This window comes from Thunnus maccoyii, chromosome 13 (genome assembly GCF_910596095.1).
Source record: "Thunnus maccoyii chromosome 13, fThuMac1.1, whole genome shotgun sequence".
NCBI lineage: Eukaryota > Metazoa > Chordata > Actinopteri > Scombriformes > Scombridae > Thunnus > Thunnus maccoyii.
Genome location: NC_056545.1, coordinates 2,603,780 through 2,618,286, shown reverse-complemented (window position 1 = coordinate 2,618,286; position 14,507 = coordinate 2,603,780). Strand labels below are relative to the sequence as shown.

At 37.2% G+C, this 14,507-nt stretch overlaps 2 protein-coding genes across 2 annotated transcripts in view; one reads left to right on the top strand and one right to left on the bottom strand.

The window, feature by feature from the left end:
* Positions 1–14,507, bottom strand: part of LOC121909983 (tumor necrosis factor receptor superfamily member 14-like) — a 124,899-nt gene that overhangs the window by 56,673 nt on the left and 53,719 nt on the right. The window lies entirely within an intron of this gene.
* On the top strand, positions 163–9,337 carry LOC121910502. Its single transcript, XM_042431735.1, has 9 exons — positions 163–326; positions 3,978–4,301; positions 4,621–4,878; positions 4,966–5,088; positions 5,338–5,433; positions 5,982–6,137; positions 8,504–8,761; positions 8,849–8,971; positions 9,168–9,337. Exons 1-9 carry the CDS (start codon positions 278–280, stop codon positions 9,335–9,337), a joined length of 1,557 nt encoding a protein of 518 aa, XP_042287669.1. The 5' UTR covers positions 163–277.

Genomic DNA, 14,507 nt, shown 5'->3' with positions numbered 1-14,507 from the left:
GTCACAAGAACATAAAGATCACAGGAAGAAGGTGGTGTCTTGTTTTCTTTCTTGTAAGTAGTGACCATGTTAAATTGACTTCCTTTCCCCCTCTCCACCTATAAAACCTGTAGCTGAATTCAATACGGTTTTTATACCTTCTTATCTGAGGTTGATCTCTAACAGAAGACATTTCAGGCTGTTCAGTGTAGGATGTTCATGTTTTCTATTGAATAAAGTAAAGAAGTTTGTCTGAAAGCTGCTGACTGGGTCAACAGAGGCTGAACAGTGAGGAGACATGGAAGCTGTGGTTGGACTGTTGCTGATACTATTCGGAGTCTCTCATGGTGAGCTGTTTCACTATCTGACATGTTAGTATTGGATTTGATATTGTGCAAATAAGATGTTTTGTGTTCAATTAGAAATCATTATTGATGATTTTATGCAGCCACAAGATCACTTTTAGTCAATAAGTACAGTTTGACATCATCCTAACTGATGCAGCTCAAATACTGTTCCATGCTAGAAAACAGCTTTGACCAAATAAATACTTTTAACAAAGAAGAATCAACTGACAACTAGGATTTCAGGGATTAGTTTCATGTGCATACCCTGTTCATTAGTGAGTATGACGCACAACACATAGTTTAGTGATAGTTTAGAGCTGCGGTTGACTGCCAGTAAATGGTTTGATGTTGTGACAACCTGAAAGCTTTCTGTAGGTTAACTTTGAAATCACAGGTTGTGGAGCAAATAAATGCTAATGAAATTTTTGAAAGTGAGATCCAAATCTCAGGACTTTGCAAATATCAGTTGATAGCACAATATGAATGAAATTTAATTTGAACAATGGAAACCCTCTCACTTACCAAAAATCAGAAATGACAGAATGATCATAATGAAATCTTAAGGAACCTGGAGATATACAATATCTTTAGTATTCTGACTGAATCTGTGAGGAAGAATGAAAACATCTCACAGTGCTGCTGAGTAATAATTATCACAATCACTCCAGAAATATAGTTTTACTGTAATTGCTTGGCAATGAACAGTAGTTCATATCCAACATATGCCTGCCCTGCTCTTTATTAGAAACTGTATAAAACAACAAGGATGTGTTATTATCAATGTTTAATGATGTGACACCGCTAAGGTTAAGGTCTGGTCAGGTTGAGGCACAAAAACCACCTAGGTTAGGGCAGTCCTTCTCAAATAGTGGGGCGGTGCGATGCCGGGGGGGGGGGACAGGAGACATGAAGTGCAGTGAACAAACCCTCAAGAGACACCATGGAAAGTTACCTAGCAGGGATGGAAAGAAAGGCGGAGAGAGACGAAGATAATTAGACAAACAAAAGTCACCCGAAAGCTAAGACGAGGAAATATGATGAAGCGTATGTAGCGCTCAGTTTCACTGTGACTACGGTGGGAGACGAGGAAAGACCAGTGTGTTTACTGTGTCTTAAAATGTTGGCAGCGGACAGCATGAAGCCAAATAAATTAAGGCGTCACTTAAAGACATTACACCTCAATCACGCTGATAAGCCGCTTGAGTTTTTTCAGCGAAAACGTGCCGAATATTGCCAACAATCATCCCGCTTTGTGAATGCTACTTCAGAAAACCAGCGAGCACTGTTAGCATCATATAAGGTGGCGTACCAAACTGCTCAGTGCAAAAAAAACCCCACACCATAGCAGAGGAGCTGATACTGCCTGCAGCACTAGACATGGTCTCTGTCATGCTGGATGACGTAAGTGCTGCAAAAATAAAAACTGTCCCTGACACTGTCGCTAGACGTATAAATGACATTGCTAACGATCTTCAAGAACAGCTGGTAGATAAACTCAAAGACAAACGTTTTGCCTTACAATTCGATGAAGCAACTGACAGCAACAAAGACTGTTTGTTTGTGTCTTATGTACGTTTTGACATGACAAACTCTCTGTGTGAGGATCTACTTTTTTGTAAATATGTCAGAGACAGAGCCACAGCTGAAGAGCTATTCAAAATGCTGGACTGCTTCCTGACTGAGAATGGGCTAAATGGGCTGTTTGCAGTGATGGTGCACAGACCATGGCAGGGATGAGAAAAGGACTTCGGGCACTCATCAATGCTGAGTGGACACACTGTGTTATACACAGAGAAGCACTGGCCTCAAGGCACCTTTCCTCTGAATTAAGTGAGGTTATGACTGACATTATAGGTGTAGTCAATTTTATAAAGACCAGACCACTAAAAACAGGAGTCTTCTTTGCTGTCTGTGAGGAGATGGGAGCTGAACACCAAGCTGTGCTGTTTCACAGTGAAGCAAGGTGGCTGTCACGAGGAAAAGTTTTGTCCTGAGTTTTTGAGCTCAGAGAGTAGATAAGAATGTTTTAAAGCAGGAGCACAAGTATGAAGTCGCAGAAAAATTTAGTGATGAGAACTTCCTGGTGAAACTGGCCTACCTGAGTGACATATTTGGAAGCCTAATGAACTGAATCTACAGCTTGAAGGGAAAGATAAACACCTCCCTCAGGTCACAGACAAGATCAGCTCTTTCACTCGAAAGCTTGCAATGTGGGGCAGACGACTTGATGAAGGAAATACTGATTCATTCGAGAACCTGCATGAATTTGTTGACACTACTGACTATGATGCCACCTCAGTGATTCCATATATCAAGCAGCATATTTCATCATTGATGGGATTCTTTAAAAAGTACTTCCCTGAAAACAGTTCCCAGTATGACTGGGTCAGAGATCCTTTCAATGCACCAGCTCCAACTGGTTTCAGCTCTGCAGAGGAAGACCAGTTCATTGATGTGACGTCTGACTCCACATGGAGACTGAGGTTGACATCACAGACACTGAGTGAATTCTGGCTGAGTGTAGAGAGGCAGTATCCACTCTAAGGGCAGAAGGCTATGGGCATTCTTATTCCCTTTGCAACATCATATCTTTGTGAGACTGGCTTCTCTGCTGTTGCTGCACTGAAGACCAAGTACAGGTCCCAGCTAAACATTGAACAGGAACTGAGAGTTGCAGTATCATGCTTCAAACCCCGCTTTGAAAAGCTGAGCACTGCAAAACGTGCTCATTGTAGCCATTAATCCTGACTTCCTCATTTTGATTAAAAAAAAATCCGCACAAATTGTTTTATTCATTTTTGTTTTGTAGGTTAAAGTGTTTTATATATTGTGCTCCTTAATGTTAATGTTGCTGATCAATTTGAATTCATTATTATTTATTGATTTTATTTAAAACTGTTTAAAAAATTTAAAAACTGTTTATAGTTTAAATAAGTATTTAATTTTTTTTAATTTCAGGCAAATTGATGCACTTTAAATCTTTTCTGTTACAAACTAAAAAAACAATGTTAATAAAATTATTTGTTGTAAGTTGATCTATACTTCTTTCTTTTTTTGTTTTCTTTAATGTTAATAAGGATACAATGTTATGCAGAGGTGTACTTATAACAATTTTATAGACAAATGATACTATTTATAGTCGCGGCGGAGAGTGGGGGGGCGCAAAATGTTTTCTTCTTCCTAGGGGGGGCGTAACAGAAAATAATTGAGAAGCACTGGGTCAGGGAAGGTCATGGTTTGGGTTAAAATTATCACTTGAAATGTGGCGTGGGATAAAGTTACTACTTCCTAACAATTCTGGCGAGGGTTTCGCAAATATAGGGTCACCATCTTGACACGACCAGAAAAAAACGCAACAAATGAAGCGTTCAGAGCAGGCTGAAGACCTGAAAATTAACAGGGATTATTTTTCGTACATTAACCTCAAGTTTTAGAACTGGGACCATATTTAACACAGATATCCAACATCATAACAGTATGAAAATAACAGAAAATCACAAAAAAACATAATATGTACCCTTTAATGTTTCTGTTTCAAAACATGAATATTTGCACTGGCATAGTACATTGTCCAAGTCATTAATTTAGTAGAAATGGAATGACCACATTGTGATAATAACTTTTTTAAAATGTATTTTTCTATTTTTCCAGGTGTTGAAACCCACTGTGATGGCAGACAGGATGGAGCTCAGTGTTATGGAGCTCTGGGAGGAACTGTGGTGCTCCAGCTGATGGACAACACCTCAGAAATATTTAAATACCAACGGAAAAAAAACCAAAACACAACAATACTTAATGTGAAAGAGGATAAGATTGTGTCTAATGAGATGAAGGACAGATCCATCTTTACTCCCAGTAATGGAACATTTAGGATAAATAACCTGAGCAGGACTGATGGTGCTGAATATACCCTTAAAACCTTTGATTCAAATGGACGGGAATTAGAACAGCGGACTCTTCAGTTGTCTATTCAAGGTAAATAACTACTTTTGCTATCATTAATCTTATCATTTAATTTGTATTATTCACAATAAACCAACAAATGATTTTAGAAAATTAAACTAGGTAAATACACTTACATAAATACACATACTACTGAACAAATACTATTTCTATATTTTACCTTTGCAAACAATCATTTCACATGAAACACTCAAAGTCCGCCACACAACTACAGTATAGAGTTGCATTTCCTGAAACATTTTAGTCTGTACTTCTGTATATGAATTTACATTGTAAACACTGAATATGTTTAAAGCCACATTAAAAAGTCATGTGAGTGTGTTTCTCTCAGCTCCTGTGTCCTCTGTCCTGCTGGACTCTGAGTGTTTGTCCCAGAGAGAGATGAGGGTGTCCTGCTCCTCTGAGGGAGGGGACAGTCCGCAATACAGCTGGACTCTGGATGGACACACACTGACAGACGCTCAGCTCCTCTCTGGAAATAAAGAGACCAACAACATCACTCTGAAACAAGACGTCTCAGGACTACTGGTCTGCTCGGTCAGGAATCACGTCAGTAATGTCTCGAACGAAACAAAGATATCTACGTGTGGTGAGACAGAACATAACTAGAAATCAACTTGATAATTAATTATTACACTGTACATTAGTCACACTTGATCTGTTTGTTTGTCCGTAGGCTTCATATTCATCAACTGCACCTTACCCGACGGGACAAACATATCACAGTGGGTGTTTTCAGCCAATAACACCCTGTGTATTGATCCAACAACAACCCCTCCCATGATCACAGACATTACAGGTAAGAAAACTGGCATCACAGTGTCAATTAAACCCTCAAATGAAACTGTGACCAACTCCAGCAGTGATGACCCATGGTACAGTCACATTAGTAAGTGAAAACTAACTCTGCTGCAGTGGATTCATTCATGTCATTTTCTCCTTTTGTCTCATGTATATGTGCATAATAACACCTTTCATTAAGAACATGGTTACTGAAAGATCTGTGTTCCTCTTGTGTCTTTTATCACTACAACATGTCATTTTCCAGTAATGGCTGGTGTTCTCTCAGCGCTAGTAATTCTGTCAGTAGTCGGGGTGGCAGTCGTCTGTAGTCACAGGAAAAAGCAAAACAACAAACCTAAAGGTACAAAGTTTCTTTTTTCATCACTGCACTCAAAGATGATTGTTTCTTGTCTACTTATAGATTAAAGGAATAGTTTGACATTTTGGGACACTGATTTGCTTTCTTTCTCAGAGTTAGAGGAGAAGATCAATACCACTCTTATATGTTTTTTAAATGTAAAGCTAACAGCCAGTTAGCTTAGCTTAGCACAAAGACTAGAAACAGGGGGAAACAGCTAGCCTGGCTCCATACGAAGGTATAAAAATCCACCTACCAGCACCTCTAAAGTTCAGTTATTCATGTTATATCTTGTTAATTAGTGAACTTTAGAGGTGGGATGATTTTTTAACCTTTTTGACAGAGTCTGACTAGCCGTTTCCAGTCTTTGTGCTAAGCTGAACTACTGTCTCCTGACTATCGCTTCATATTTAATGTACAAACAGGAGAGTGCTATTAATCTTTTCAAGTCTACTGCCCAAAATGTCAAAGAATTTCCTCAACAATACACTGTTATCACTGAGTATGTGTAGTTATGCAGCGTTTTATGTGTTCCTGCTTCCACTCTACAGGAGAAGAAGATGAGCAAGAACTGACCTACGCTGATGTGAAGATCGTGCAGCAGCAATGGAGGCAGATGCATCAGACGGCAGAGATGGAGGTGGAGTACGGCCAAGTCAAGTTTTCAGGGCGACCTCGGAAAACTGTTAAACCAACAGAAGATGAATGTGTGTACGCTAAGGTCCATGAAAGCAGGTGATACACAGTGTGCAGCGTTTTTACAAAGACATATATTATCATTCATCACTTGTAATGTACTCCTGGGTTATGACTGGCATCAGTATGAAAACCTGCCAAAGGAGCTCAAACATTCAGGTGCATCATTTGAATCACACTGTGGCTAATCTTTTGTATAATATTTAATATTTTCTTCAAAAATATATATATATTTTCAAGTATTCCTTGATTTTTATCCTCTTTTTTATCTTTACATGATGTAATACATCTTTGTTTTAACTCTTTTTTAATTATTAAGCATATTTACATTTAATTGATTGTTAAAACACAGAAACGTCACAGTGCACAGTGTGCTCTTACATTGGTTTATCAAAGGTTTTGTGCTGTGTGGTGTGTGTTGGGACTTAATCTCATATTTGGTCACACCTCTTCCCTCAGCTCTCTAGAAGACCAAAGATAAGTTTGCATGTAATGACTGGTCTCTGAATTACATGAACACTTCTGCTTTTTCTTAGGCATGACATTTCATTCTTGCAAAATTGTTTTATCATTTGCAATAGATTTTTTAAGACTACTTTATTAGCTTTATTTTTTACAGGGTGTTGAAACCATTTGTGTCAGTTAAAGGATGCAACAAGACATATGAACGAGTTGTGTTGTCCTGCTTACTCTTAAATTAAAGTTACTTCATGGGGTGAATTTGTAGATGGAGTTAACATGTAGTCTTTTCATTACTAATTACAGTATTATATCATTTTTGTTATACATTATTTTAGGATGAACGCCTTATTATACATTATTATATATAGTTTTTCTGTTTCTGTTTCTGTCTGGAGAAGTGAGAGAGTCAAATGAAGGGATAGTTTAAAACTAAATGTGATGCAACAACTTGTCAGTTTCTTAACACAAGATGTGTTTATCAGTTAACACCATCAAGTTATATTTCCTATATTTTGCTTGATGCACTTCCTATGTGTGTGTTTGTGGATTCCAGTTAACAAAGTACCTTACAAAACTAAAAGATAGATATCCATATTACTCAACCAGAGTAACACTGAACAACTTTTAACTATTTCATTATTTGAATAATTCAGAGTTTGAGTTATTTAAGCTCCAACTTTCAAATCTGGAGGAGAAACAAATCCACATTCTGAATATTTATATGAATTAGGTTGCTGACTTAAATTGCTTGTTGTCCTGTATTAACCAGAAGTTTGAATTAAATTGATGTTTTAGTTAATTACTATTGTGCAGGTGAATGTGGGATAAATGTTAGAACACAGAACACATTCATAGCAGCGATTACATACTGTAAGCTGTAATTGCAAATCTGTGGAAACTGATCACTGCTCTTCAGAACTTGAAAGAGTGCTTTCATCACTTAAAACAACTCAATATCAATTTTTAAGGGATTGGAGCTCTCAGCTCCAACCCAGCTCTCCTTTGGAAATGTTCACTGCACTTTAAACTTATATTACCCAACAAGAACTCATAGAAATACAGTAGATATATATCTACTAGGGATGTGCAGAAAGCCCAGTATTTGTATTTGTATCTATATTTTTTTGAGGCAGCAAAATTATGTGTATTTATATTTGAATAAAAGTGGAAAGAGCCTTAAAAATCATGTTTTTGTTTTTTATTTTGCTTTTAATTTTAGAAAATGAAAGTGTTACAATAAGTGTTCATGAATAAACTACCTTCCGAAGGAAGTCCACAAACCGGGTCTCCAACTGGAGTCTCCTAGATCATAGATGACTGATGCAAACATGATGATCCAGAGACATAGTTGTGCTAAACTGGCCTTTAATCTTTTCCCCATGAGCACAAATAGACAGTTTACATGTTGAACTACCAGCTGTCATTCTAAAATCCCAGTTTGATGGTAGAATATGGCCTCATTTATTGAATCAGTAAATGTTTTTCTGTGTATCAAAAGACTGATCAATCACTTGTTTTGCAGTTTATCTTATGTTTTCAGTTGTCCTGATGTCTTTTGAGCATCATGGACGGGAACTGAAATACAGCAGACAACAGCTGCTAGGTTGGTACTGCATGACATCATGACATGTCACCTGTGGCTTGGATTGTACTTCATCATCTGCCAAATGAAATGTAATGTTAGTGTAAAGTATAGTATCAGAGTTTTGTTTGTCATAGGATTCATTATATGTCTGTGACTGTTGAGTAGTACAAGAAAGAAGGAGATGAGGAAGTCATGACAACATAAATTTCACGAGAAGAAGGTGCTGTCTTGTTTTCTGTCTTGTCTGTACTTCTGTATATGAATTCACATTGTAAACACTGAATATGTTTAAAGCCACATTAAAAAGTCATGTGAGTGTGTTTCTCTCAGCTCCTGTGTCCTCTGTCCTGCTGGACTCTGAATGTTTGTCCCAGAGAGAGATGAGGGTGTCCTGCTCCTCTGAGGGAGGGGACAGTCCTCAGTACAGCTGGACTCTGGATGGACACACACTGACAGACGCTCAGCTCCTCTCTGGAAATAAAGAGACCAACAACATCACTCTGAAACAAGACGTCTCAGGACTACTGGTCTGCTCGGTCAGGAATCACGTCAGTAATGTCTCGAAAGAAGAGAAGATATCTATGTGTGGTGAGACAGAACATAACTAGAAATCAACTTGATAATTAATTATTACACTGTACATTAGTCACAGTTGATCTGTTTGTTTGTCCGTAGGCTTCATATTCATCAACTGCACCTTACCCGACGGGACAAACATATCACAGTGGGTGTTTTCAGCCAATAACACCCTGTGTATTGATCCAACAACAACCCCTCCCATGATCACAGACATTACAGGTAAGAAGACTGGCATCACAGTGTCAATTAAACCCTCAAATCAAACTGTGACCAACTCCAGCAGTGATGACCCATGGTACATTAATAAGTGAAAACTTTCTCACCACACACGCCAGTACAGTCTGTAGTACTTTCATAACTTTGCTGTCACAGTGGAAACTTGACATGTGATTTTTGTGTCTCTGTATTTGAACAGATAACTCGCTGCTTGTGTTTGTTTTGCGAGCAGCTGTGGTACTTTCTCTGTTGGGTGGGATTGCCATCTATTTTGCTTGGAAGAAGAAGAAATACAACAAAGTTGAAACCTCCACCAGACCACAAATAAAGGACCATCCAGAGAACTCCTTCGCAATGGTTGAATTGTGAAGTTCTGCATCTGAACGTTAACTTTGTGAAAGCATCAGGATGGTTTTCACCTTCTGCAGTGATTGGTCACGTGTCTTTATAGGTATAAAAAATGACAGGATTTACTGTGAAATCTCTCTCCTGTTTTTATTCTTTACAAAACTTCTTCTGCCACTGTGTTCACAGCCCAGCAGCTCGCTGTCAGTACCTTTACAAAAAAGTTTTAGTTAGTGTTTTCTGCGGCTCAGTGCACCTTTTATAAAGATTTCAAAAGTAAACAGACTTGTTGTGAAATCATCAGTGTACTGCTGTCTTTAGAGAGTGGTAAAGCCTACAGATCCCCACAGCTCTGCCTGTGATCATAGAACAGAGGAAACATTACAGCTGATACTGTCTGTTGATGATGTACAAAACTCTTTTCTTTCATTACTGCTGAAGTGAATTACAGTCACAATCAAAGACACATTAATGTCTAAATGTGCTGAAAGTGTCCATTTATGTTTAAGGAAAATGTTACATTGTGAAAAGAGCTTATATTGTTATTTTATTACTGAAACTCATTTTGATGATATTTGGAAATTATTGTACTGTAGATTTCCATATCCTGACTGTCTGACTAAAACCTTGTATCTCCAAATTTGGTGATTTTCTTACTTCTTAAATTCAACCAATTTAAACACATTGGATTATTGAAATATGTACTGTCAGAGGTTGATGTTTTGGAGATACATGGCTTTCACTTTTGTACAGGAATGTTGAATTTAGTAGCTACATATATTGTTAAAATCACAGTTTTGTATTCAAAGGTTTTTATTGACACATTTGTTTGTACTAAAGCCCAAAATGTGATTTTACAACATATAACATGCTGGAATGTGAACTTATATGACTGAAGTGTCATATCATCGTTTGTTTCTATCCAATCAGAATTTAAAGTAACAATTAATCAGTTTAATCAGTTTTGTATTTTGAATGTAGTTGAGCTGCCTTTTTGTTGACATTTTTTATCACGGATTGTACCTTTAATGCCTGCTGAGAACTGAATGAACTCTCCAGTCTCATCACTAGTATAAGTAGATGTGAGGTTTCCCTCTGCTGGTTCACAGAGGCGTCACCATTATTTATGGATAGTTCTGTATTCATAAAACTCTGCTGAGATCAGTAAAAATAGATCAAATATTTACATGCTTCAGTTAAAGGTAAAATAATGATCAATAGAGCATACTGAGCAATACATTACTCTCCATCATAGAGTTATTATACTTCACGTATACGTGTGGCACAGCAGCATCAGCTGTACGGTGTTATGTTACACTCTGTGTACACTGTATTTATGATCTCTGTCGGATAAACATAAGTGTGTTCATGAAAACGTATATATTAACTTTTAATTCACTTCACAACGTGGCATTATGTGACAGAAATATGCACATACATTATTATCTGCCAGACTTATAAAGACGCAGATACACCTGGTTCTGCTTTTTTAAATGTCACACACTATGGAATGGCACGAGCCTCATTTGCTGTCACAGTGAGCCAAAAATGGATGTAAAGGTCTTTAAACCTCCGTTTATACGTCAACAGTTGTGTCCATTCTGCTCATCAGACCTCAGTGAGAATTACGCACAGGCTCTCCAACAGCTGATCATTACGCACGGCTGCTGTGGATGTTTGAAACGACTTTACCCCTAATTCATCACATTTGTCTGCAAACCGTCACCACTGTAAAGTGTCAGTCATCATTATTAAACGTCAGAAGAATGATAAATGATTTATTGATGGAGCTCGTGTTGAAACTGACTTTACCAAGTGCTTCAAAACAAAATGAAGTGATCGTTAACAGAGAGATGATGCTGAAATAAACAGAATGATGCTTTAATAAGGTTTAATAATTCACCTTTGAATTTTACTGAAAGCTGTGAAGCAAAAATAACGACACAATCTAGACTGAAGTGCACACATTCTCAGTGCACATTCTTCCTGTATAAATAGCATAGTTGTTGTGAAACAGCCATATACCCCTGTGCCATTCAAATAAAACTCGCGGGCCGCACTAATATTAAACTTTCATATCAAGGTGGGGGCCACAAAATATCGGCCTGCGGGCCAATCGATTGAGACCCATGATCTGACGGGTCTGAAGTGACATGTGTAGGTATGTTTACACGCTGTTTGATGTGCTGCAGCTGAGGAAGTCGAGTGTTCATGTTTCTAAGTTATCATCAATTTTTGATGATGTGGACAGAGGCTGTTTCATTCACTACCGTGTTCAAAAGAGGAAGGTATCATGCCTCATATTGCAATAATTGAGCATTGAATATTTCATATATTTTATTTTAGTTTATTGAAACATTGGACATCTTAAATGTTGTTTGTCTTGAATGTTTTCATTTAAGACCATGGGCAAAAGTTCATTGCTGTTTCCTGCTGTTAGTGTGTTACAAAATAAATAGAAAACAAAGTTTTATTTGTCTCCCCCCTTTTTTTGCTGATCCTAAAAATGATCCGATCTGTGACTCAAATCCTATATATTTTGTATGTGGTGCACATAGATCAGAGTGTGTAAGTCATGTATTTGATACATGCATTAATACTTCCTGATGTGAACCTACACTTTTAGATCTGTGAATGTTTTTAGTGTTCAGTCTTTCTAGTATTCAGCACTGATCTGTTCCTGTATCACATTATAAGCTTTGTGGTACTTTATATATTTCTGTATACTAAGAAAATACATAGGAAACACGTGTAAATCATGTGATATCTTGTCTGTTTTTGATGAGAACATAAATCTGTCACAGTAGAACAATACTATAAATTTGAATTTCACTTTGTTGGTAGAATCACTCATCTGAACCAGTCCATGGCTAAAATGAGCTCTTCTTTGTTTAGAAACAATGTGTATATGCTAAATGTCTTTAAAGAAGCAGCCTTTGCACTACTCAGGGGTTTTTGTTTTTAAAAGCAAATTGTTTTATTGGCATATAAAATTGCCCCCCACCCCTCTGATTTCATCAGGTGGGGGACAATGATATAGTTTGATGCGGTAAGTTGGTTTTCCTCCTGTCCTCCCCAATTTCTTGAGTCACCAGCTGCCACTGGTGTGGGAGTTGAATGCAGCTCATTTTTATAGGATACAGCAGAAAGGCCTATATACATACAGTACATTATATACAAACTTTGTATGAAGTTTGGTGTTATTATCATTTATTTTATGATAATTACAGGTCTTATATTTATAATTCAGAAGTGGGGATGACCTATGAGGGGAAGGGAAAAAATGGAGTAAGGGTAACAGTTTAGTGATAAAGTGCTGTAGAAAAATACCATCAAAACTAAAATTTGTTGCTCTGTACTGCAGTTTTTCCTTTATTAGGGCCCGAGCACCTAGCGGTTCGCTCACACCCTCCATTCAAATATATGAGTAATTTTCTGTGTCCAGCTGCAGTTACTTATTGTCTGTACACACCTGACAGTACACATTTCAATCAAACTTTGACCAGGTCATGTGGGTCAAAAGTCTTTACTTTTCTAAAAATAGACTTGATGAAAATTAGGAAATTAATTTGTTTTACACACAAACTACTTTCCATTTACTAATTGAAATTCCAGTGAATGGGCCCAAAATTTGCATGATTTTGATGACACGGGTGTGAGCAAGACAGACATGTCTCACTTTTTAGTGTCGCTATAACTTTACTGTAAATGCTCCAGTCTGCACCAAACTTCATCCCGGCCTGAACACGTCTACATGACAATATTCCATCAGTGATGCAAACTGGCTGAATAGCACTCCCTACGAAATTTCAGCGAAGCAGCCCCAGCAGCAGGCAAAATAGTGGACAAAGGAAGTGATGTTTATCTCCTTCTTGCACTGTCTGAGAACAGCCCAGGTCTGAAGATATCTACATGCCCGTAACAGAAGCCATAGATATACATAGAACCAGACTGTGACATTTACAGTATATGTTAAGTTTTACATGCACTTTGTTTCATTTCCTTCACAGCTGAGTGAAATGAGTCTAAAACGAATGATGAGATGAATGAATTCTAAAATTCTAGTGTCCAGTGTCCTTTTAAGGCCACTGACTCCATTTTCTAGTTTCTTTTAAGTCCATAAACTGGAACAATAACATCCAGTCAAACTGTTTCCAACGTAAATGAGAAAAAAGTAAAAGTCACAAATATGATACATTCATGAATTAAATCTCATTTTTTCAGATGCTTGATGATGTCAAAAGAAACCGAAAGCTTCAATTTTAGGTTGAATTATGGCTTGTAGAGTTAAATCAAACTTTTATACTGGAAATGAAACTGAGGTACAAATAACAGATACAAGAGTACATGAAACTGAAATTGTGAACACAATAAAAATGTATTTGAAAAGTGACAAAACTCTAGATAATGACTTACTCATGAATATATTTAATGATTGTGGCTGAATCTGTAGGAAATGTGAAGGAAAGCTAAAAGTTGCAAAATCAAATGTATTCTCACTCATTAAACAAAGATCACAAACTCAGGTATAAAACTAATGCTGAACCACAATAACAATTAGAATATGTTGTCCCAATTTTACTATTTATACACTAACTAATGGTACTGCCACAAGGAGGGAGTTTAAGTTTGTCCAGAAGTTGTTAAGTGAAACATTTTGCTGTCTCATATTTTTATATATTTTACAGTAATATTAACAGTCGCTGAACTGCAACTGTTTTCCAGTCACAGGCCTACAAGCTCAGCTGCTCAGCTTCAGGTTTATATGTCGACAAACATTTTTGATGAATGAACTGAATTTCCAGTGTAGAGGGTATGCCATTTCATTCTGGGCTTTTTGGAGTAGTCAGTGTTTCAAAATATGAATTTTTTAGATGCTTTCGGCTACATCTTGTTTCTTTCCTCAGCAGATGGAGTTTGCTCAGTTGTCATGGAGATGGTTCAGTTGTTATCAAGGGACCCAAGTATGGAGTATATATATCATATATCATATATAATATATCAGTCTGATATATTGACTGATATATTTATTGTTCAACAGTCTTGTAATAAACCTTGTAAAACATAACCTGTATGATAGTTAGTAGTTCATGGTGTTCCTGTGTTAGATTGCATTATATTGCAAGATATTAAAAATATGTTTTCTATGTTAAACCAAAGGTCATCTGGGTGATTGAGGTCAGTGAGGTTTTCC

Coding starts and splice junctions, on each gene's coding strand:
- LOC121910502 (XM_042431735.1), top strand. CDS start 278: ATGGAAGCTGTGGTTGGACTGTTGCTGATACTATTCGGAGTCTCTCAT. Junction 5,089..5,337: donor CATGATCACAGACATTACAG/GTAAGAAAACTG, acceptor GTCATTTTCCAG/TAATGGCTGGTGTTCTCTCA. Junction 8,762..8,848: donor AGAGAAGATATCTATGTGTG/GTGAGACAGAAC, acceptor GTTTGTCCGTAG/GCTTCATATTCATCAACTGC.